Raw genomic sequence first — 24,476 nt, 5'->3', positions numbered from 1 at the left:
CACCCCACAGTTGTTTAGCCACAAAGAAAATCACACATAGGTCTCCATAAATTATAAGCTGATTGGCCCATTAGCTCTAGCCTCCCACTGGCTAACTCTCACATCTTGATTAACCCATTTTTCTGATCTATGTAGGCCATGTGGCTCAGTACCTTTTTCAGTGGAGCAGATCACATCCTGCTGTTCCGGTGGTCTGGGCAAGAGTGGGAGGAATCAACTTCCTCCTTCCCAGAATTCTACTGTTCTCATTACATCATTTCTACTTCCTATCTGTTTTTTCCACCTATCCTTCCTGCCTGGCCAATCAGCGTTTATTTAAAACATGATTGACAGAATACAGACAATTCTCCCGCACCAACTTTGCTTGCTGTATAGTGGAAATTGCAGCTTCCCAGCTACTCAGCGATGGCAGGGCTGTCATTGGGACTGGACAATTCCTCGTTGCCAGGCGCTACCCTGCACGCTTTGGTTTGGGGCACCTTCCACTGCCTCTGCTCAGCAGAGGCCAGGAACAACTTTCCCTCGCCTCACTCTGATGAAATTTAAAAACACCCTGTTATTTTCATGTCTATTTGATAAGGATTCATGACTAATGGTGGGCTTCAATATATTGGGACCGGCATTTAGGTTTTGGGACTAGATGCAGGACAATTTTGGCAGAGACTGCCAGGGGAAATTTTATGCATTCCTATTTTATTATGACTGTATAATATCTAATAATGGCTTGGCTTATTGTCTTTTAAAAAGCAGACGAATTCTGTGCCTTACAGAAGTGATTTCAGCAGATCTGCTGATGGGCTGAGGGAACCCCAACAACTACGTGGTTTGGGAAGCACTGCTGGTCCCTCAGTAGCAGCACAGGCGGAGGAGGCCTAGGGATACTGATGACTTGGGAGGATGAATTGGATGCTATTCCAGGAAGCATTTAATGTCAGTCTTGTGGTTCGTTTGTTCTCTGCTACAACTTGAGACAAAATCATGAGATCTGTGGCCAGTGACTCACCTACCAGGGCAGAATCCTCAGCAATTTATCTCTGTCTCATTTTCCTCATCTTCAAGAATTAGAATAATATGAATAACTTCTCTGTTCCACATGTGAAGATGAAATAAAGTCAAACCTTTAGAAATACAGAAACAAGCCAAGATGGTGGTGGTGCACACCTTTAATCCCCGCACCCGGGAGATAGAGGCAAGTGGATCTCTGTGAGTTTAAGGCCAGCTTGGTCTACAGAACTAATTCCAGGACAGCTAGGGCTGTTCCACAGAGAAACCCTGTCTTGAAAAACCAAAACCAAAGCCAAAACAAACCAACCAACCAGAAAGATACATGGTGCGAGCTTCAATCCTGGACCAGCAGAGTACCTGAACTATCATTCCTGTCTGTGCACACGTGTCCTGGATCTTACATACGTCTTCCCCCCAGGGGCTCTGTTTGCAAAGGACCAGGAGCTCAGAGGCATTTCTTCCAGCATTCTGAATGGTATTTCAGGGCTGCCTAGAAATAATAGTCATATCGGCAGGAACAACCAGGGTGAGCATGTGCTGAATGACAACACACTCAACAACCCTGTGAAGGAGGCTCTACCGTCAGCTTCATGGATTCAGATGGGAACAAATGAAATATTTGTAAAGTGACATAGCTGGAACAAGGACATCTTCACCAATAGAGCCCCACTCTCAAGAAACACACACCGAACTGATATCCCCTCCCAACCCTGTGCGCTTAAAAGCCCGAGAATTCCAACTATGACACACTTCAGATCCCCAGAAGACTTGAGATCTGGCAGGTGACACAGATAAGCATAAAAGAATGCTCATGAGACGTTGTGAGAACAAGAGACCAGTGTTTGGTACTGTGGAAACATGAACAGGGCAGTGATGGTTTTTCTGGGTACTTTTCTTAGCGAGATAAAGGGGCCCTTGAATGAATGAGAAGGTTCAAGCCTGTTCCAGAATATAGATTATAGACTGAATGAGGTCTCCACGGCTAAGGCGACAGTGAGACCTACGGAGATATGATTGAAGTTGTCATTCATCACTCAGCCCTTTATTTTATTACCAGGGTTATCTTTGGGGAAAGAGAGATAATGAGATGCTGTTAGACTTGAGGCAAAGCAGTTGCCTGTATTGGCCCTGATCCATAAAGCCAACAAAAGAGATAAGCCATCAGCGGACTTTGCTCTGACCTGTGAGGACAATGTGCTCATTGGGTTTCTGCTCTGTGATGAGAAGTCGCTTTCAGCATCAGCTTTTAAGACGGTGGTGTCGAGTTTTGTTCTGAGCTGCAAGTAGTTAGAGATGTTTGGGGCTGTGTCCTTCCTCCGAGGATCCCCTGTCTGTGTTGGACACTTGTTTTCCGCGTTGCTAGGGAAAATATGAGGTGGTGGGGCTCCTCCTTGGGCAGGCAACCCACCAGGCATGCGTTGGTGTTCTTCCCCTTCCCACTGACGAGCTGGAAGAAAGCTGTGGTCTTGGAGAAACGCCACGGGTCCGGAAACGCCCATCAGTAATCTCTGTGACTTTCAATCAGGGATGGTGATCAGAGTTTCCATTCAGTGTCTTGGACAGTCTGACAGAGGGCAGCCTCTAGAAGCTAGCTTTCCCTGTTTCCTCGTGTGCTCCCCCACTGCAAGGTATGAACGTGATGGAGGCCTCATGCACGGATCTCCTTGCGACCAATGTTAGGATGTATAGACAGATTTAACACCCTTGTTAGAGGCTGTTGCAGAAGCCAGTGATAGCCAATTCCAAGCCCGCTGGGACTGGCTTCTTCACGGAGGAGGAGTATGTGGAGATGCGGTAATACGTTGGAGAAAGGATGAGGAATGAGCTTGGGGGACTTGAGGACCACGAGGGCAGGAAATGCAGAGAGGCAGTGTCCCTCCCAGAGGTCTGCTGTGCAGGCAGGTCCTTAGCATCACGCCAGCTGTTCGTCAGCTGGATCAGCACCACCCCTGACTGACACATGTCCTATCTGCACTGTAAGCAACTGCAGGCTGGGGATCTGAAACTTTCAGTGCAGTGGGGGGAGGGATGAGATGGGGAAAGGAGAAAGCTGAGAAAGGATTTTACGTATTTTCAAAATCAAGTAGGTGAAAGTGGGGGGGAAAGCTGTCTCTCCTGCTATGAAGAGTCACTGCCTGTGGGAATTTGCGTAAGAATGGCCCACATAGGCTCATATGTTTGTGTGCCTGGGCCCCAGTTAGGGGAACTGTTTGGCAAGGAGCGGGAGGTGTGGCCTTGTTGGGGAAGTGTGTCCCTGGGAGAGGGCTTCAAGGTTTCCAAAGCCCATACCAGGGCAGTCCCCTCCCCCTGCCTACTGCTTACAGGTCAGGATGTAAAGCTCACAGCCACTGCTCAGCACCATCCCCATCTGCTTCGTGATACAGTGATCACAGACTGGCCCTCTAAAACTATAAGCAAGCCCCCGATTTAATGTTTTCTTTTATAGAAGTTGCTGTAGTTAGGGTGTCTCTTGACAACGACGAAGACACCGCCTGAGCTCCAATTCTGGCTCTTCTATTTACTCATTTTTGACCACAACCATTTATTTAACCATCTTGCACTTACGTTTCTTTGTTCATAAAGAGGGAACAAAAATAGTATTTATTTCACAGGAGTGTTGTAAGACATTAGATGCACTTAGGACAATATCTGATATACAGTAAACACTCAAAATGTGATAAGATGATACACTCTTTCGGGGACTCCATATATATATTTGCCTTTAAGCAATAACATACTTTTTATTTTTTACACCATTTTTTCCTATATACATTCGTCAGAATTACTATTTGTACTAGTCAAGGTTCTCCAGAGGTGCAGAACCATGAGAATAGAGATATTAAAAGGGATTTGTTAGAGCAATTGGTTTACATGATACAGTCTGGTAGTGTGAGAAGTGGTGTTAGGGGGACTTTTAGCAGGTCGGGCCCAAACGCTAGCTGGTGACCAGGTACGACATGCAAAGAGAGCCTGAGTAAGGAGTTTTATTTAAAGGTCAGGAAGAGAGAATGAGAGAGGGACAGAGAGACAGAGAAAGAGGGAAGAGAGAGAGAGAAGAGGAGAGGAAAGACCACAGAGATGGGCTTGCTGGGAAGAGAGTAACCAGGTGTGGGCACAGCTTGTCTCTTAGAGCGCCCTGGGCACTGCACACAGTGGAACTGCTTGTCGTAAGCCGAGGGGTGACTTGCCCAAGGGGCGGGGCCAGGGTGTGCCTGGATACTAACAGGTAGTCCATCCATGTCTGTCTTAGTACCACAGACCTAGACGATTCCACAGTCTCATGCTGGGGCTTAAGGCCTAGGGGTTCCTGAAGGAAGCTGGTCTTCACGCTGAGAGGCAGAGAGCTGGGCTGCAATGTCAGTGAAGGATGGAGGTGGTGGTGGCGGCCCTGATGGCGGCCGCAGCAGCAGCACAAAGTCACCAGCAGCACAGGTAGGTGAACTCGGAAAGGAGATGGAACATAAGATGGCATTTAGGGCGGGGCTTCCCATTTCAAATAACGTAATTAAGAAGATACCTCATGGGTGTGCCTCCTTGTGGGTGAGTCTAGATCTTGTCAAGATGAGAAATCAACAGTGACACTGTTTGTGGCAGCTAAAGTCCTGGATTAGATGGCGATTCTGTTTTCCTCTATTAGGGATCTGAGGACAGCCAGGACAGACTCAGCTCCGGGTGCAATGGAAGTTGGCCTGCCTGCCTGCTTGCTTGCTTGCTTGCTTGCTTCCTTCCTTCCTTCCTTCCTTCCTTCCTTCCTTCCTTCCTTCCTTCCTTCCTTCCCTCCCTTCCTCTTCCCTCCCTCCCTCTCTTCCCTCCTTCTTTCCTTTCTTCTTTCTTTCTTTTCTTCCTTCCTTTCCTCCCTCCCTATCTCCTTCTTCCTGTCCCTTCTTCCCTCCTTTCCTTCCTCCCTCCCTTCCTTCCTCCCTCCCTTCCTTCCTTTTCCTTCCTTCCTTCCTTCCTTCCTTCCTTCCTTCCTTCCTTCCTTCCTTCCTATTTCTCCTTTTTATTTCTTTTATTTCCTCTTTCTTTTACTTTCTGTCATCTTTATTTCAAAGCTTAGTTTTAGGTTCACAGCACAATTGAGAAAAATTGCAGAGATTCCCATCTTCCTCCACACACTGCCTTCCCCAACTGTCAACACTGCCCACCAGAGTAGGACTTTCGCCAGTGACCAGCCTGCCATTGCTTCACTGTCATCCAGTGTGCAAAGTTTACCACCTGGCCTCTCTCATGATGGTATGTGTACTGTGTGTTCCAGCGAATGACCCGTATCACATTAAAGGATCAAGCAGAGCAGCAGTCGTCGCCCCCCCCCCCCCCCCCCCGCAAAAGTCCTCTTGCCCAAGCCTTGAAAACTTCCAAGGTTTTCAGTGTCTATAGCTTTACCTTCGCTAGAATGTCCTCGAGGGGGCTGTTGCTCTGTAAGCCCCTGAGGGTTTTTGTTGTCTCAGACTCAGCCTGTTTCTGGAGATAATTCTACCTAAGAGGTCTTCCAGGGCCTGGTCCTCACTGTGTCTTTTTTTTCCTGCATGTGTCTTTTGAGACAAAAGAACAGTAATAACAAAAAATAAAAAGCCCAGCTATTCAGTTTTCAGGGGTTTTCTGCTTGATTTTTAATGGAGCATCAGAATTTGGTCAGACCACACTTTACACCCTGACCTCTGCTTAGAAGACTCCTCTGGCCCCAAGGCCGCGGGTCTGCCGTCGCCTCGGCCTTAGCGGCTCCCCTGTGTCATGCCTGGCTTTCCGACCTCTCACTCAGCACTCAGAGTGAGCAATTGTCCAAAGGAAAAGCCAGTTTCAAAACATCAAGTTTCCTCTCCAAGATGCCTCTTTTTCCAGGATCGTCTTGCCCAACTCCAGATGTCTTAGCAACCCTTCCAGGCTTCCAGACCCACCCTGATCTGTGGATTTCAGCCTTCCCAGAAGCCTCAGCAAGTCTCTAACCCGAGCTTTATCTCAGCCAAGAGACTTCCTAACATACATTCATGACAGATGATATCTTAGTCTTTATTTTTCCTATTGATTAATAAAATGAGCATGGTGATAACGGCTGCAACCCCAACACTTATGAGGGGAAAGCAGAAAAATCAGGAGTTCAAGAGCAGCCTGAGTTGTATGAGATCTTGTCTCAAGAAACATCAAGCCAAACCAACTAAAGAGGTTCATAATAATCCATTATATACTTTAGGTGAGAAATCCACATGTCCCATTGACCACGTTTAATTTTACAGGTGACTTGTCCTAAATTAGCATGTTGATATGTTAATATACTTGCCATTAAATATTATTCTGGCTCTCTGAAGTAAAGTTTGCTATCATATTCATTTATTTTTATTTGTGTGTGTATGTGTGCACACAGACGGGCCATATGTGATGCCTATTCTCGGTTGTCAACTAGACTATATCTGGAATGAACTATAATCCAGAAATGGAGGCACACTTGTGATCTGGACCTTGAGGCAGGAAGACAACAGGCTTTCGATTTGGATCTTGAGTCAGGAATCTGGGCCACACCTTCTGCTGCAAGTGTATACAGGACAATGGAAGAAAGAAGGGATTGTTTATTCTTCACCTGTTGCCTTCTCCTCTTCAGTCTCCTTCATTGGATTCCAGCGTGTGCAGAAGACCAGCTGAGATACCCAGTCTCAAGGGACTGAGCAGCTACATTGGACTGCAGCCTGTAAGTCATTCCCATATATCAGCCCCAAGCAAGCACTCATGCACGCACAGGTACGCATGCACAGGTGCACACACACGCACACACACACACACGGGATTTCATTTTATAAGTACTGTGATTCTAGAGAACCCTAATATACCATGTTAACCAAGTATAGAGGTAAGATGGCCAAGTGTGGGAATCAGTTCTTATCTGTGAGTTCCAGGGATCAAACTCAGATTGTCAAAGTTGGCAATAAGCACCTTTACCTGCTAAGCCTGTGTAGTGGTTTGAATAAGAATGGCCCTCATAGGCCCATAGGGAGTAGCCCTATTAGGACGTGTGGCCTTGTTGGAGGAAGTGCTTCACTAGGGGACTTGGAGGTTTCAGAAGCTCAAGCCTGGACAGTGTGGCTTTCACTTCCTCTGTCTGCCCATCCGGATGTAGCAATCTCAGCTCCTTTCTCCAGCACCATGTCTGCCTGCACACCACTTCCTGCCATACAATAATGAACTAAACCTCTGGAATGTAAGCCAGCCCCATTGAAATGTTTTCCCTTTAAGACTTGCCATGGTCATTGTGTGGCTTCACAGGAACAGAAACCTAACTAAGAAGGCCATCTTGTCAACTAAATATATGCGGATTTTAAAATGGCTATTTAGTGATCAGAATTGCCATATTGCACAGTGTATGTGAAAATGAGGCTGGGTATGATAGCTCAAATCTGTAATCCAGCACTAGGGTGACAGAGGCAGAAGGATCACCATGCGGTTGAGAGTTTGAGGCTAGCCTGGTCTGTATAGTGAATTCCAGGCTAGCCTGAGCTACATAGTGAGACCCTGTCTCAAAATAGAAGAGTAAGCTGAAAGAACTGATTAAGAGATTGAGGAAACAGATGTTTATAACCGAATGCTTTAATTCTAAATTTCCATTTTAGGTGGGTGATGAAACTTAGCCTTAGGGAATTTGAGGATTTCTTAGGATTCCACATTGGCATCAAGAAGCTTATGCAGTGCCGAAGCATCGAGGCTGGGGTGAGGGATCATTTGTTCATGATGAACCCCAGCATGGGCACTTCCTGTCTCCTCATAACCTATATTCCCTTGAGTCCTGTCTTTCTCTGGGTACTTTTCATTCACGACTGCAAAGGAAGGCTTGTGTTCCTGACCCAGTCTAAAGAGAAGAAACTGCAGCGGTCCAGCAGGAATGCTGGAACCTGTACACACATGGCCCTGGGTCTCTCCCCAGTCTGTAAAATGCCCCCAATTGTCTCGACACACTAGCTGATGGGCTTTTCCCACAGAGCTTTGCTTTCTCTTGAGGGGTAAGAGCAGTCATCTTTCAGGTCAATTTTCTGCTTTTAGAGGCATGGTTTGCTTAACAAAGTTATTACAGTGTTTGTCTAGGGTGTTTTCTTTGTTGTGAGGATTTTTAGTTTTACTAAAGACTCAGGTTTTGAAACTCAAACTAGAAACAGCCCTGTGTTCCCCAAAGGAATAAGAAGCAGATGAATGGGGAGATGTCAAACATTTCGGAGGAACACAAAGCCTGGTGAGTGGTAAACACCACTGACCTGGATTCGGGTGTCCATGCTCAGAGAGCTCCTAACCTGTGTCAGGGTTTCCACTGGCCAGCAAACTGGACTGAGTGTCAGAGTCCTCACCTCAGCCTAGTCCAGAGTCAGCAGGAAACACAGGTGGGAAAGAGGTGTCAATTCGTGTTCATGACCATTCCTTCCAAGATCATACAAAGTGACAGTAAAGTGATTGTATACCGCTAACAAGGCATGTGGTCATAAGGATAGGTATGAAACTATGTGGAATTCAAGAAATGAAGAGGTGGGTTAGTTTTAAAACCAATGTTACGAGGCAAAGTTAAAACCACAGTTGGAACTAGGAAGTCTGATGGTCTGAAACAAGGGAGAATAGAGATGTTAGAGCAAGGGTTGAGTAAGAGATTTATTGCATGTCTGTGAAGGAAATCAATTAGCAGCGAAATTATTATTATTTTCTTGGTGCAGAGTCCTTTATGGTGCCCCACTGCCTGGCTGGGGGGAGAGGCGGCAGCGGGCGATGATGTCACTCGCCCACACCATCACAGCATCAGGTCCATGTAGGTGCTGGGTGCAGAGTCTGTGGTGCCATTGCGGGCGCGGGCCTACTCCACGCCGAAGCCCATCCCGTCGGGGATCCCCACCAGCCGGCAGCTCTCCGCCCACAACCGAGCCTGCAGCTCCACATCCCGCGCAAGGCCCAGCGGTTGCGTCTCGGCCTCGTTGTAGAGGTAGCGGCCGCCGACCCCTTCCAGCTCCGGGGCGGCGGCGGCGTAGACAGAAGTCCAGGCGCCCTCGTCGGGGGTCTTGAAGAGCAGCCAGCCGAGCGCCCGCTGCACGGCCCGCGTGCCCCACCACACGTGGCGGAAGAGAGCCGTGTCCACGACGCCCGGGTCGACCAGGTTGGCGGTCACGGGGTCGCCGCGCGCCGCCAGCAGCTGCTGCAACCGCTGCGAGAACAGGACGAGCGCCAGCTTGCTCCGCGCATAGGCCGCGTGCGCCGAGTAGGGCGACTTCCGGTCCTGCGGGTCCGTCGGGTCCAGCTCCCCCACGTAGTGCGTGGCCGACGCCACGGTGACCACCCTGGACCTCTGACCCGGCGACCCCGCTGACGTCAGCGCGCCCAGCAGCAGGTGCGTCAGCAGGAAGTGGCCCAGGAAGTTGACGCCGAAGTGGTGCTCGAAGCCGTCCTCGGTGCGGCCGGGGGGCACCATCATGACGCCGGCGTTGTTGACCAGCACGTGCAGCGGGAAGCCGCGCGACAGGAAGTCGCGGGCGAACTTCCGGACGGAGCGAAGGGAGGCCAGGTCGCAGAACAGGAAGAGCACCTTCTCGTTCTTCGTCTCCTCGCGGATCCGGGAGACGACATCGTTCGCTTTCGCCGCGTTGTTCCCGGCTAGGACCACGCGCATGCCCAGCCGGGCCAGCCGCCGCGCCGTGGCCAGCCCGATGCCGTCGGTCCCGCCCGTCACGATGGCCACGCGGTCGGGCTGTGCGGGCAGCGCCGGCTCCCGGAAGCCCCCGCGCAGGCGGCGCAGCAGCTGCGCCAACAACACGGCGGCGCCCACCGCGTAGACCAGGACGGTGGCTCGCAGCGCGCGGAGCGTCAACATGGCGAACGGCTCCACCCCCTCGGCCTCTGACCTCCCACCGGTGAGCCCGAGGTCCCCGCCCGTGGTGCGCTCGGAGACGGAGAGGAAGCGGGCGGGGGTGGGGTGGGGAGGAGTGAGAATCTCCAGCTGCTGAACTTTTACATCCTTGGTTAGGGCAGCTGAGCCCCTCAGGGGAAGCTGCCTGCAAGCCAAGCCAGAGGAATCTGACGCAGTGAAACTGCCCAGCTCAACCTCGGGACTGTGTTCCAGCCTCTCTTTTCCTTTGTCTATTTGACTTTTTGTTTTGTTTTGTTTGTTTGATTTTTTTTTTGAGACAGGGTTTCTCTGTATAGCTTTGGAGCCTCTCTTAGAAGACCAGAAGTCCCTCAAACTCACAGAGATCCACCTGCCTCAGCCTCTCAAATGCTGGGATTAAAGGAATGTACCTCCACTGCCCAGTTTATTTTGAGGCGTGCTCTTGCTATGTAGCCTAGGCTGATCGGAAAAGTCAAGAGAGAGCTGATATTGCAGGCAGGTGTTGCCGCGTGCGTAGCTTTTACTTTTAAATGTGAGCAGACAGGCATGAGACATCAGCCATGCACGCTGAATGTATAGATCTCGATGGATATAAACAAACACGCGAAAAGCAGCAGCTGGGCTGGGAGCAGAAAAAAAATCTTAGGAACAAACACGTGAACACTCCTGGTTAATAGCTTCACGTGGGTAAGCAGAGAAGTGGAGGGAGAGGAAGGCGTGGTACAAAGCCGTGCAGAGAAGAACACATTACTTCCTGATGTTAAGTATAGCAGAAAGTTTCTGATGTTAAGTGTAACAGATTTTAGAGGATAAAATTAAACCATCCAGAAAGTCAGGGTTGTTGTTTTTTTGTTTGTTTGGTTTTTTTTTTTTTTTTTTTTTTTTTTTTTTTTTTTTTTTTTTGGTTTTTCGAGACAGGGTTTCTCTGTGGTTTTGGAGCCTGTCCTGGAACTAGCTCTTGTAGACCAGGCTGGTCTCGAACTCACAGAGATCCGCCTGCCTCTGCATCCCAAGTGCTGGGATTAAAGGGATGCGCCACCACCGCCTGGCCTGAAAGTCAGTTTAAAAGTTAAGAAACAGAAAAAGGAAGATACTAGAATTTAAAAAGCCCAACACCGATAGACAGGGGTTCCAGAAAGAGAATATAAAAAAGGTAAGGTATTTTCAGAGAAATATTTAAAAAGTTGCTCCTGGATGCTGTGTGCAACTTTTGCACCATGGAGCTGAAGAAAAGATCCTGAGATGTCCCAGAGATGAAAGAGAGCAAGGACAGGAATGGCCCAGACTTCTCACTGCCTCCCTTACTACCCAGATGGAAAATGACCTCATGCCCTGTTTCTTAGTAAGCAAGAAGGGGTAGATTCAAGGCATTTCAGAGATGCAAGTTTAAAGCATTTGGCATCCTTTGAATTTTTTTCAGAAAAATACTGGAGAATGAACTCCACAGTCAGCAAATGTTTGAGGAAAAAGGGAAAATAGGACCCAAGAGCTGGGGGCCTTCTTTGTAGGCACCCACTTGTTTCAGGTTGCATGAGCCAAGCGACTGCTGGATGTGGGACTCTCAGCTACGGAGATCTTAGTTGGCAGGAGGTGGCAGGTATAGAGCCACTCAACTGGGCAGGTGCAAGCTGATGCACGATTAATAAAAACCCAGAGACTGATACTAGGGTTCAACCTGAAGACCAAAAAGGCATAACGGCCAGCCAATAGCTCTTACCTCAATCTCAGTCCAAAATGGCGATTCTGCCTCCAGGAATCTCAGAATGAGACCATATCTGAGAGCTGTCTCCTCACATTTTATAATTCTCTCTAGGGCTGGGATTAAATGCATGCACCTCCCAGTTTCTATGGTAACTAGTGCATCTACTGGGATTAAAGGTGTGTGTTACCACTGCCTGGTCTATAAGACTGACCAGTGGGGCTGTTTTACTTTCTGATCTTAAGGCGGTCTTTATTTATTAAAATGTGGATAAAATGCCACTACAGCAAGTTGTCTCCAGGGAAAGGTGTGGGTACAAGTTTGCCAGCGAGTGTAAGGGTTTGAAGGGATTCTTTCAGGGGAGAGTTTAGAGATAAGAAAGTTGCAGACACCAAGGAAAGTAGTGAGGACAATGGAAACAGTGAGCAAGTAGACTCAGCTTGCTTCCTAGACCCCTTTCTGAGTTACGGTTATTTCATTTAGCCAGCCAGCGGTAAGGCTTGCCAAGGAGTATGGTTCCTAGACCCAAGGAACCACAGAAAGGTCTTTAACTTGCTTAGGAATGCTCATGGCCTGTGAGCCAGTGGCCTTTGCTCTCCAGAGTAGTCGTTTTTAGGACACCACACTGGCTTTCACTCTCTCCCCAGGCCTCTGGAGCTTACATGGCCACCCCCTCTGTCATAGCTGCAGCATAGGTGTCCCTTGAGCTGCGTCAGGCTGAAACTGGGAGGGCTTTGTTCTCATGTGTTCCTTCTTGAGTTTCCCTTCTGTGCCTAAGTCCTCCTCTGGTGGCCTCCCAGGATTTCTGGACGATGAGTCACGCTGGACCGGGCTGACTTCTGCAGGCCACTGAGGTTATTGTCCTCTGTTGGACCCTGCTGGGTCTTTCCTAACCTCGAGGGCCCCTTCTTGTGCAGCCTGTGTTTGCTTGGCCAGAAGAGCGAGGCAGAAGAATGAACCCCGCTCTGGTGCCAGCGGCTTGTCCTTCTCAAGGGCAATTGCTCAGAGTACTTGGAAATAGTGGCTTTGCTTCACTCGTGTGTTCTGGAAGCCCAGTTTTAAAATGTGTTTTGATTTTGGAATTGTTCACTATTTTGCATTGTCTTTATATACATCTATTGAAATGAACATATGTAAATTAACTAGTAAATTCTGAAAACATAGTCTCCTCTGTGATTATATCAAGATTCATAAACCTTCCTTCACCTTATCTCCTCCTTTTAGTAAACTGAGAGGCCCTCCCTAAAATAAGCCTAGAAGTCTCCTGATTCATCACCAGAACATAGGTTCCTGTTCTTAAACTGCCTCTGGATGGAAACAGAACAGATTCTTCCTTCCTATGCCTCATTCCTTTGGTTCAGTTGTTTTTTGAGATCACTTCATGCTATTATTATTATTTTCATTTTTTACCTACTGAATACGAATCAACTACATATTATTCACCCACTCCTCCCCCCCCTGCTGTCTTGTGCAGAAGATCAATACCAGGGCCTGGCGGATTATAAAAACATGACTTAGATTTCTTGATTTGTTCCCGAGAGACGCTGATAGGATGGAATGTACGGAGTCTAGAAAGGAAAGAGCTTGAATGAAGAGACTGTCTCGGTTTCCATGCCAGAGGCCTTAAGCCATGTAAGTGGTGGCAGAAATTTGGAACTGTTCTTTTTGTTCACTCTGTGAACGTCAATCAGACAGCCCATCCAAGCTGTCCCCAGACGACACACTCAGGCTGTCCCCAGATAGCCCACCTAAGCTATCCCTAGATAGCTCACCCAAGCTGTCCCCAGCTAACCGTTTAAACTATTCTTCCGCATAACTTTTAAAATCACATTTCAAAGTGAAGTGGGAGAAATCAAAGACAGGCGGTGGATCATTCAAAATCCATGAAGAGTGAATACCATGACCTTGGAAGTTGGCCCTGGAATTTCTGTCCTGTTGACCTCTGACATGGACTGTTTGAATGTTAGCTGCGGCTTTGTGACACCTTACCCTTAAGGCTGGAAAGTGTCCCCATACCTCTGGGTCAGAAATCCAGAGCAGGCTTGCTGGGTTGTGTAATTTAGGGCTTTCCATGAGCTGTAGTCAAAGTACCAAGACAGGATTGCCCAGTCAGGTGGCTCCTTGAGGGGAATATTGCTGAGAACCAGGAGTCATGGCTGAGGCCCCAGAACAGTAGCTGCAGGGCAAGGGTAGGCTCTCCTTTGCCCATCCAAAATGCTGGCCCCAAAGCATCCTCTTTCAGGGCTCGGCCCAGCACACCAACGTCTTATTCATAAGTGTACAGGATGTTCCTAAAGTGGAAATGATCAGAAGGATTACTTTTGTAGTCTCACTCATTAGTAAGCTGCCAGCACACAAGCAGGGTGTGGCTGAGGTCTGTCAGCTCTGTGCCTCTCCCATATTCCTCTTCTGCTGAGTCTTTTGTAATTGTTTTATAATGAATTGATAAGCGTATGTAAATGTCTTGCTGAATCTTGTGAGCCATTATGGTCAATTATGTATGAGACTCAGGAAGAGGCTGTGGGAAACCTGATCTCTAGCCATTGTTCAGAAATGCAGAAGAGGGACTGGGAATTGGCTCAGCAGTTAAGAGCACTTGCTGCTGCTTTTTAGAGGCTCTGCCTCCGTTCCCAGTACCTCCTACCATCCATAACTCCAGCTTTAGTCCCAAGGGATGTGACACCCCATTTTGACCTACTTTGGCACAAGGCATGCACATATGCATACATGTAAGCAGCACACTTAGACCCATAACGTAAATTTAACTTTTTTAAAGTGCAGACTACTCAGGACTCAATGGGTGTCTGAAATGAGCATGGTCTTATGAGACTCAGCCCATAGTCTATCAGGTAGACCTTTACTCCAGCTAGAGTCAAAATTAGATTGAAGCTTATATAGTTAGTATCTAAAGAGTCTGAGAACTGCTTATTGTGAATGGAAAATCCCACATATTAGTAACAGAAGTTGTTTTCCCCCTACGTATTAGTTTGAAAGATAGGACCAATGAGATAGACGCGTGCACACACATACACAATGAGACAGATGAGAAACTGCTCACGGAAGTTTGGGGAAGATTGGGGAAGTTAAGGGCTGTACCATCTGCAGGAGACCAAGGGAGGCTGGTGGGAGAGCACAACAGAGATGATGGATAGATTCGGATTCAAGGCTGAACCTGAAGCCCAGTGGGCACAAGACCACCCTGGCTGTCATGCAGAAGTGAACCTCTTCCTGGCCCTTAACAAACAGGGTTAGGCCTATGGGGGGAAGAGTCTGCGTTACTCGGTTTGCCAATCAATGCCAGTCTGCTGCAGAAATCCTCATACATGATGAGAAGCAGCGTCTAACCAGACATCTGGGTAGCGGTTATGTTGACATCCCACGAGGACCTTAACCTTGCCCACTCCCCCACTCCCCAGCGGCTGGTTATCAGAATACTGCTGTCATCGCAACCTGTCAGGTCAAGGGCTGGCTAGGCAGACTTTGTGTGCCTTTTCTCCCACCGCTGTGCTCTCAGTGTCAATGGCAAGGCACGCGATAACTTTATGAATGAACAATGGGTGAATGATGCTAATGTTAAGAAGGCCATCATGCAGGCCCCAGAAGCTAAAATGAACCAGGGTGTGTGGGTACCACGGGTGTGTGGTATCCAAGGGTGTGTGGGTGCCACGGGTGTGTGGTATCCAAGGGTGTGTGGGTGCCATGGACGGGTGTGTGGGTGCCACGATTGTGTGGTAGCCAAGGGTGTGTGGGTGCCACGATTGTGTGGTAGCCAAGGGTGTGTGGGTGCCACCGGTGTGTGGGTGCCACGGGGTGCCACGGGGGTGTGGGTGCCAGGGGTATGTGGTATCTGGTGGCTAGGCTCACAGCTGTAGTGCTGTGAATGGATTTAAAGAGCTGTATTTTCACTTTTGAGTGGGATGGGTTGGGACAGTATTTTCTTTTTTAGAGTGGGATGGGTGGGGACTGAATCATCAACATGAAAAATGAGGGTTGGGTTTGGCGGCAACAGTTTTTTGGAAGGAGAAAGAGGCATGAGAAACTGAAATCCATCATCCTGTTATTTTAGGAACTGAACAAGGCAGCTCATGTAATCTTAGCCACCATCCCAAATAAAGAAAAATCATAGCCAGGCGGTGGTGGTGCATGTCTATAATTTCAGCACTCAGGAGGCAGAGGTAGGCAGATGACTTGAGTTCAAGGCCAGCCTGGTATACTTAGTGAGTTCAGGATAGCCAGGGCTACACATAGAAACCCTGTCTCAAAAAAAATAAATAAATAAAAAATAAGCAAAGCAACAACAACAAAAAATCAAATCACTGCCCAAGGTCGTATACTAATATAATCATAAGACAAAATTTTAATTGAGTCAGGAATGAGTCTTCCCCAGAATTCAGGTTCTGTCTGAGAATACATCTGTTCTTCTAGGAAAATTCTCTCAAAGCTTATTTTGAACTCATTTTAATAACTCTTGATAATTCTGAATACTAGCAAATTATGTTAAGCAGCAGTCTTTCTTGAAAAACAATAAATCAAAATCCCATTCTACACTACATTCATGTGTCAATTTACTAGTATGGTTTAAACATGAAATGTCTCCCATAGCCTTCTGGGTTTAATAGTTCTCAGCTGGTGGTGCCATTTGAGGAGATTATAAAAACTTTAGGAGGTGGGGCCACACTGGGTGCTGCCTTGAAGACGCTATCCGATCTGCTTCCCAGCTCACTGCCCTGTCCATCATGAGGTGAACAAGTTCCTTTACCACATACTTCTGCTGACATGATATTCTGTCTAGAATGTTGGCCAAGCAAGCGTGGACCAAACCCTCCAAAACTGAACCGAAAGAAGTTCTTTGCAGTGATATTTTGTTTGTAATCTAACAAAATTTGCCTGAAGGTCAGAGTGCAGAGATAGCAATAGAGGTCAGGCAGTGGTGGCACGCACCTTTAAGGCCAGCACTCCAGAGGCAGAGGCGGATGGTTCTCTGTGCTACACAAGATTGAATCTGTCTAAAGGAGGAACAGAGTTCACACAAAGGTGGTCCCAGCACTTGGGATCCCACACCTTTAATCCCAGCACTAGGGAGTGGAGTCAGGAGTGATATGACGATGGTCAGAGGAATATAAAGTGGGAGGAGACAGGCGCTCAGATGCAGGATGTAGTTTCAGGTTTCATGGAGACAGAATCGACTTTTTGATTTGAGGTAGAGGTAAGAGCTAGTGGCTGGCTATTCTTCTTCTCTGATCTTCAGCAAGCTTTATTTGTTTTCTTTTTTAACTTTATTTTATGTGCATTGGTGTTTTGTGTGTATTCATGTTTGTGTAAGGGTGTTAGATCCTTGGAACCAGAGTTATGGACAGTTGTGAACTGCCATATGGATGCTGGGAATTGAACCCGGGTTCTCTGGAAGAGCAGTCAGTGTTCTCAACCACTGGGTCATCTCTCCAGCCCGCAAGCTTTATTTGTTAGATTACAAACAAAATATCACTACAGTTCTTCCCCTGCTAAGTCCTTTCTGTCAGATACCTAGTCATAGCCATGCTAAGGTACATTCCCTAAGCGCACTGTGTTAGCTGCTCAAGATTCAGACAGGACTCTGGTCCTTGCCTAAACAGTTTTTGTAGATTATTTTACATACATTTATTACTTATTTTATGTGCATTATTTATCTTTTTGCAGTACTATGGATTAAAGTCAGGGCTTCTCGCATACTAGGAAAGCACTCTTATCACCGAGCTACATTTCCATCCCTCTTTTTACTTTTGATTTTAAGACATGATTGCTGTGGGATGATGCTCTTGTGCACTGTCAAGATTTGTCACCAATATTAATTAAATAAAATGTTGATTGGCCAGTAGCCAGGCAGGAAGTATAGGTGGGGGTGACCAAACTAAAAGAATTCTGGGAAAAGAAAAGGCAGAAAGTTGGTCAACCACCCAGACACAGAGGAAGCAAGATGAGATGCCTCACAGAGAAAAGGTACTAAGCTACATGGCTAAACATAGACAAGAATTATGGGTTAATTTAAATTGTAAGAGCTAGTTAATAATAAACCTAAGATAATAGGCCAAACATTTTATAATTAATATAAGCCTCTGTGTGTTTCTTTGGGACTGAATGGTTGTGGGACCGGGTGGGACAGATTCTTCTACACAGGATCCCACTAAATTTCCCAGGCTAACTTTGAACTCATTTTGTAGACCAGGTTGACTTTGAACTTTTAGTTTTCCTGCCTTAGCTTCCTAAGTAGCTACAACAATGGGCCTGCACCACTAGGCCTGGCTAGTCATTTAAAGACCAAAACATTCTTTCTGAAAGATTCCAATGGATATTGTAATTATTTATCCAGATCCACCATATTTTAATCTCCTGTTTGGGGAAGATGATTTACTTTGTTGTTGTTTTAATTGATTGGTTGACTGATTGATTAATTTTATATCCCAACTGCAGTTTCCCCTCTCTCCTCTCCTCCCAGGTCCCCTATCCCTCAGCCCCCTCCCATCCAGTTCTCCATTTCTGTTCAGAAAGGGGCAGGCCTCCTATGGACATCAAAAAAGCTTGGTATATCAAGTTGCAGGAAGACTAAGTTTCTCCCCTTGTATCAAGGCTAGGCAAGGCAACCCAGTATGAGAATTAAGGTTGGAAGAGTCAGAGACAGCCCCTGCTTCCACTGTTAGGAGTCTCATAAGAAGACCAAGCTACACAACTGTTCCATATATGCAGAGGGCCTAGGCTAGACCTGTACATGCTCCCTGATTGTCAATTCAGTCTCTGTGAGCCCCTATGAGCCCAGGATAGTTGACTCTGAGGGCTTTCTTGTGGTGTCTTTGACCCCTCTGGCTCCTACAATCCTTCTTCGCTCTCTTGAGCAGGATTCCCTGAACTCAGCCTAATATCTGGCTGTGGGGCTCTGTCTCTGTTTCAGTCAGTTGCTGGATAAAGCCTGTCTGATGACCACTGGGCTACACACCAGTGGAAGGACATCTACTCTTATAATTCTGCAGGGTCTTGGCTTTAAGTCCTTGGACAGCACATATGAAGGCTGTTAGCACGGTGGTGGTACCAGAAAACATTCTGAGATGTATCTAGGCTTGTTGTGATCTGATATATCACCCGTACATTGGTATGCTAAAACCCAGCTTCCAAGCTCATAAGATTGCCTTAAAGAAGCAATTAATCATGAAGATTTCACTTCATGGTTGAGATTAGTGCCCTTACAAATGAGACCCCCCCAAGGAGCCTGGGAGCATCTTGTGCCAGTGAAGCTTCACTGAGATGATGTTCTCTGAGCAGAGCCTCACCAGACCCTGAGTCTGCAGAGCCTTGATCCTGAATTTTCCAGCTTCCAGACAGCTGAGAAATGAACTCCTGTTGCTCAGAAGACAGCCGTATTACATCATCTTGTGCATTCTTCCACGCATGCTGTCTCCTCAGTGTCTGTACGTGTGCCTATTTTTAGAATTTTAAGGTGGGGTATCTTAGGCCTGTTTTCCCAGGTGCTCAGCACACTCAATCATATTAATTCAGGCTTCTTTAGTTAGAAAACTTTCCCGATCTCCTTCGGGAAATAGCGGTCCTCTCCCTCTCCCACAAGCTCTGCTTTATCTTCAGTATAGGTCCCACCACACTGGACATATTGGATATGGAAAATGGGCAGAATGAGGGTTTAGAGCTGTCTGGGATCCAGGTGAATAAACTGGTTGTAACTGGAAGTAAAAGAAACATTCCCTGGGGAAGATCAAGATTCTGGGTGTAATAATTCCTGCTCTTCTACCTGACTGCTGGGGAGAGCATTTTTCCGACTACCCACCCTCAAGGCATCGTTTTCTACATCAACATTCTTCATCAGGCTCCTCTGCTTCTAACTCCAGAGTAGAAAGAGAAAGGAGGAACACGCAGCTGAGTAGGTGTGGGTGGGAAAAACAATGCCTAGGTCAGAAGGAGATGCTGTTACCTGTGGTCAGAAAATAGACAAGTATGAGCGACTGAGGGATACGTGGGTCTTAAAAAATGCTCAGGGGCGGGGGACAGGGAAATGCCTGCGACGATGTCTTTGTAGTCCTTGGAGAGTCCTGTGGGAGGATCCCTTGAGTGCAGGAAAAGAACAAAATAAAAACCCAAGTAGTCTCTGAAAAACAACAACGGCAATCCCCTGGGAGAGGTGCTGAAATGTGCTAGGTTATGTGGAGCGGCTAGGTCCCTGGAGGGAGAAGGGATTCCGTTTAGCACATGAGGAGGAAAGGCAGTGGGACAGGGGTAAGGCCATGGGAAGGTGGCAGGCTCCCCCCACTTGGCAGTTGTGTCTCCTTTGCCAGAAAACCATCAATCTACTGGACCTTGTCAGGGCCAGACTAAGCATGTGGCGCCCAGAAAATTACAAGCCCTGAACAACCACATTCTTTCACGCGATCGGCTTCTTTCTCAAGACTTGATCCTGATATTTCCTTCTAGAACATCCATGGCTAGGGCGCCGCTGTCCTATTGCCTCATCGGCAGTCCCGGCGGGCGGGGGAGGGTCAGTCCCTCCCACACCAGAGAACCTGAGAGGGGCACGGGCTGCTTTTCCGGCGTCACGTCAGTCATCCTGCACCTCGCAAAACTCTTGCGAGTTCCTGGCTGGGTTTGGAACTAAAACTATTTCCAGAGGCTTTGACATAGCCACGTAGGCTACACAAAACTGCATCTGCGACAAGGCCATCAAGGCACAGACATTACGCTAAACTCTTGAGAACAATCTGGAGAAGGCCCTCACTGCTCCTCGATCAGCGTGCGGTGGAAGATGCTGTGGGACGCGATGTGACAGTCCCCGGCTCTCCAGCCCCAATCAGGCCCGTGGGATCGAAACGAGTCCAGCACAGCGGAGGGTGGACGTGGACCAGCCGCGCCCCACGCAGGCGCGGGAGCACAGAGGACGTGGCAGGGCGTGGCCCTGCTAGGGGGCGTGGCCGGACTTGAGATTTAGGGACGTGGCCGTGGTGGGGGGCGTGGGTCCCGCAAGGGAAGGACCGTAGTTAGGGGTGCGGCTAAGTGGCTGGGACGAGGCAGAGCTTGCAGAGCTGGGGGCGGGGCCTTGGTGGGTGTGCGGCCTTAGCAGGGGCGTGGCGTGGCGGGGCAGGGTCGGGCTGGGCTGGCCTGGGCGTTTCCGTTGCACCGAGCCGCGGAGTACTGCCCTGTCCCTCGGCGTGTGCATCGGTACTCTCCTCGTCCGCAGTCTGCGCTCTACCGTCCTGGTGAGTGGCCGTGGTCCCGGGAGCGGCTCCTCCACCAAGGGCGTGGGGTGGCGAGGGGCCCTTTCTGGGGAAGGAGACCAGGGCTCCTGTGACCTCTCTCTCTCTCCCCCGGCAGCTCCGGCTCGCTCCTGACCGACAGCATCATGGCCCAGGTAAGCCGTGCGCCAGCTGTGGGGGCGATCGGGACCCTCTCCAGAAACAGCAGAGTTCGGGGAGATGAAGCTGATTTCGGAGTCTCTTGGTCTCCGCTTTCTCCTTCCACGGTCTGCTCTGTGCCCTCTCCGTGACCTCTTGGTGTCCCCCTCTGTATCCGCTCTCCTGTTTCCTCCCTCACCCCGGAGAGTCCAGAACCAGCTGGTGTGTACATGTGAATCTGGACGCCCCAAATCCAGAGTTGCCAAAATTAGAACCCGAGCAGGAACAGTTCTCTTGGTCATGTGAGGCGAACGCCCTTTTGGCTTCCCTTATTATTTTTTTTTTAATTTTTCCCGCAGTTTCCTGTGTTTGAATACTGGGTGTGCGCGGGCGGTTTCCATGGTGTTTCAAGGGCGCTTAGTCCAGCACTCCGAGCAGTTTGTTTAAAAAGAATGGACTGTTCATCAGTCCTGCTCCCGCCCCCTTCCTCTGCTAAAGGCACTGAACCAAAGTAATGAACTCGCGAAACGAGTTGTGAATTGAATTTGCCTTGGGACTCTTTCAGAAGTTGATTACCTAATAGGTGTTTGTTGTTGATATTGTTTTTTTAAACCTCTAAGTATTTGTTAAGATTATACCAAAGAAATGCTAGTTGATATAGGAATTTGTTTTTTAAGACGGAGTTTCTCTGTGTAACCCTGGTTGTCCTAGAACTGGCGCCTCCTAATCAGGCTGGCCTCGAACTCCGAGAGAGAGAGAGAGACAGAGAGAGAGAGAGAGAGAGAGAGAGAGAGATCTGCCTGCCTCTGCCTCCCAGCTGCTGAGTTTAAAGCTGTGCGTCACCATTGCCTGGTTTGTATAGTAATTTTAAAAGTTGATCATATAAAAACTTGATCATATCATCCCTAAAATATTCCACCCTGAGGCCTGGGTGGCTACACATCACGGGAGGTGGAGGCAGGGGGATCGGGAGTTAGAGGTCATCTTTGGTCATCAAGGGCCTTGGCTATGGGAGATTGTCTCAAAAACCTAAAGAACGAAATGTTTCCACCCCTAAACTAATTTCACACATCTCGCCAAACTGACTGACTGGCTTGTCAGAGTCCCGACAGCCTTTAGCCGACGCAAACATTGCTCCTGCACATACGCTCCTGCGCATACACACGCTCTCCCATTAGTTCGGTAGTCAGGTTGCTTCAGTACAGTGGATAAGATTTCTTGGCCCATTCCAAGAGAAAACGGAGGGATTAAGACGACTTTGGAACTTTGGGAAGTTTCTCCAGTGCTGCTGTTTGTAGGCCTTCGCACTTCCCTAGTTCTCTCATGTTTCCTCTGGGGGACTGTGGGCTTAGGTCCTCAGCATCAAGTCTTCTCGGAATCGCGGTTCTCTTCCTGTGCTGGTGTGGTGACAGACATGGTGGTTTGCAAGCCTCTCAGAGAAGCTTCCTCTGTCCTTGCTGACTTGGCTTATTCTTCAAATCTCTCGTAAATTTCCCAGTGATGTCTCAAGTGTTTTTGTTTGGACAAGGTCCCCATGTATAGCCCAGGCTGGGGTAGAGCTTGTGTGCACTCTAAGGGTGGGCTTCTTTTTTTCTGAGATCCCCTTGCCTCAGCCTCCCAAGTGTGGACATGACAAGTATGGGCCACCACAGCCCCCTTGAAGTTTCTCAATCAATTCTTTTCCGATATACCCACTCTATATCCAGGGTAGTATTGGAAAGATTGTTATATGTTGAACTTTCTGCAGCTTCGTCAGGAATCTGTGGAGACCACAGAAGTAAACCATTCTGTTAAGAACATTTCAGATTAGAATAGTGTTTGGTATCTTACATTTGCATTTGGTGATGATCAGAACATCCATCCACACTGGACAGCTGCTGTCTCCCCTCTCCCTAGTGGTTTTGGGGACCAGCTCTCAAAGGGCTCACTCTGGCCCTTTACTTACTATGTAGCTGAGGATGACTTTGAACTCCTGGTTCTCCTGCCTCTCCCTCCAGAGTGCTGGGATTTCAGGTGTGCACCAGCATGCCGGGCGCTAACTGCGCTCCGCTGTCTAAATCTTTTGGGCTCTGGTGTTGCTGGAGGAAAGCTGCAGCTTCTCATTAGGTTTCACTGAGTTTCTATGGAAGGACTTTTGTTGACCTAAGGAGATCGGAACCAGAGACTTACACTCCATGACATCTGGAGAGCAGTGGGATCAGATGTCTATCTTAGGGGTGTGTACTTCAGCAATTAAAAATTCATTGTTTGAACATTAGTGTCTCTTGCTTATTGAAAACTTGAAATGTAGCTTCCCTCATAGTAAGTCTTCATATTTATGGACTTGAAATACATACTTATATATGATAATCTCCCTTTATTTGTGTTGAGAATGCACCATTTATGAAAGTGGAGAAATCCAGAACCACCATGTTTAACCATGGTGGTTTAGCCATGTTTAGATAGAACACGAATATGACCATCTACCTAAGAACTGATTACAAAGAAGTGGCTGATCTCTGGTGGTACCGCGGATTTCCATTCCTCCCCTTCATAGCCATTCCCCTTCCCTCCCCCACTCTTTCCTCTTTGTCCCTTATGTACATATTGTTCTATTTTTCAGTTACATATTTTACTTTCTGTTAGGCAAATTTCTTCAACAAGTTCATGAATGTAAACGGTGCATTCTGATTTCTCTTGCCTTGCTTCTAGCTCCCTCCCAGCTCTCCCAACCCCACCTCCTCTCTGCAGGTTTTATTCTCCCCACATTCTTGTCTTTTTGTCTTGTTTTGTCAACCAGTGAATTAAACCAGGGCTGTCTGTGGGGTCCAGAGTTTGTAACAGCCCATGGAGCCTGGGGGGCTCACCACGGTAATTTCCTTTTTCAGTTACATTTTACCTTAAGCCCATGAGAACAGGGACTGGAACTGAGGCAGACGATCACACTGAAAGGTGTGTAATTTGTATTAGAGTGCTTGGCAAATACACTCAGAACTGGAAGAATCCAGAGTAACACCACGTGACCCACTTCTTCATTGGTCCTATTCTTGGTCCCTTAGCGTCACTGGACTGACTGTTTGACAGAGGAGATAGATTAGTAATGGCTTTCTTAGTCTTCCTCAAAGAACACACCGTGGCTAATTGTATCTTCTATGATGCCTAGGAAAAGTTTAAATTACAAATAAACTCTCATGTACCGGTAAGCAGTTAGTGGACACTAGTTATTTTTAAATGTGTGCTTATGAGTTATATGATATAAACCACAACGCCTCTCTTATTTTAGCATCACAGTGCCGCTACATGAGTCACAATTTACTATGGTTTCTGGATTAGTAGTAACATTTTCTACTATAGTAAATTTAAATGCCAACTCATTCAAATTATTTATTAAGAATTAACAAAGGGGAGTGGGGGGAGGGGGAGGGAAAAGGGAGGCGAGGAGGAGGTGGAAATTTTTAATAAAAAAAATAAAAAAAAGAATTAATAACACTGCCAGTGTTGCCTGAATGATCTTTATATAGTAAAATATGTATGAGTCATTATATCTTTTTCTACATTTAAATTCTTACATAAATGTAATTTTTTCTTTACA

At 47.6% G+C, this 24,476-nt stretch overlaps 2 protein-coding genes across 3 annotated transcripts in view; one reads left to right on the top strand and one right to left on the bottom strand.

The window, feature by feature from the left end:
* Nucleotides 1-8,604: 8,604 nt before the first annotated feature.
* Dhrsx (dehydrogenase/reductase X-linked) lies at nucleotides 8,605-9,879 on the bottom strand. The gene has a single exon (XM_075950741.1). It carries the CDS (start codon nucleotides 9,827-9,829, stop codon nucleotides 8,822-8,824), a length of 1,008 nt encoding a protein of 335 aa, XP_075806856.1. The 5' UTR covers nucleotides 9,830-9,879; the 3' UTR covers nucleotides 8,605-8,821.
* Nucleotides 9,880-20,075: 10,196 nt separating this feature from the next.
* The window catches only part of Anxa5 (annexin A5), a 30,299-nt gene continuing 25,898 nt past the window's right edge, over nucleotides 20,076-24,476 (top strand). Inside the window, exons 1-2 of one of the 2 annotated variants that reach the window (XM_075951074.1) lie at nucleotides 20,076-20,770; nucleotides 20,886-20,922. In XM_075951074.1, coding sequence (XP_075807189.1) covers nucleotides 20,914-20,922 — 9 coding nt within the window. In that variant the 5' untranslated portion in view covers nucleotides 20,076-20,770; nucleotides 20,886-20,913. The remainder of the gene's footprint in view (nucleotides 20,771-20,885; nucleotides 20,923-24,476) is intronic. The other variant, XM_075951075.1, reaches the window with a different exon arrangement.

This window comes from Microtus pennsylvanicus, chromosome 16 (genome assembly GCF_037038515.1).
Source record: "Microtus pennsylvanicus isolate mMicPen1 chromosome 16, mMicPen1.hap1, whole genome shotgun sequence".
In the NCBI taxonomy this organism is placed as follows: domain Eukaryota; kingdom Metazoa; phylum Chordata; class Mammalia; order Rodentia; family Cricetidae; genus Microtus; species Microtus pennsylvanicus.
The sequence above is the reverse complement of the archived record's forward strand: the minus strand, read 5'-3'. Positions and strand labels throughout refer to the sequence as shown.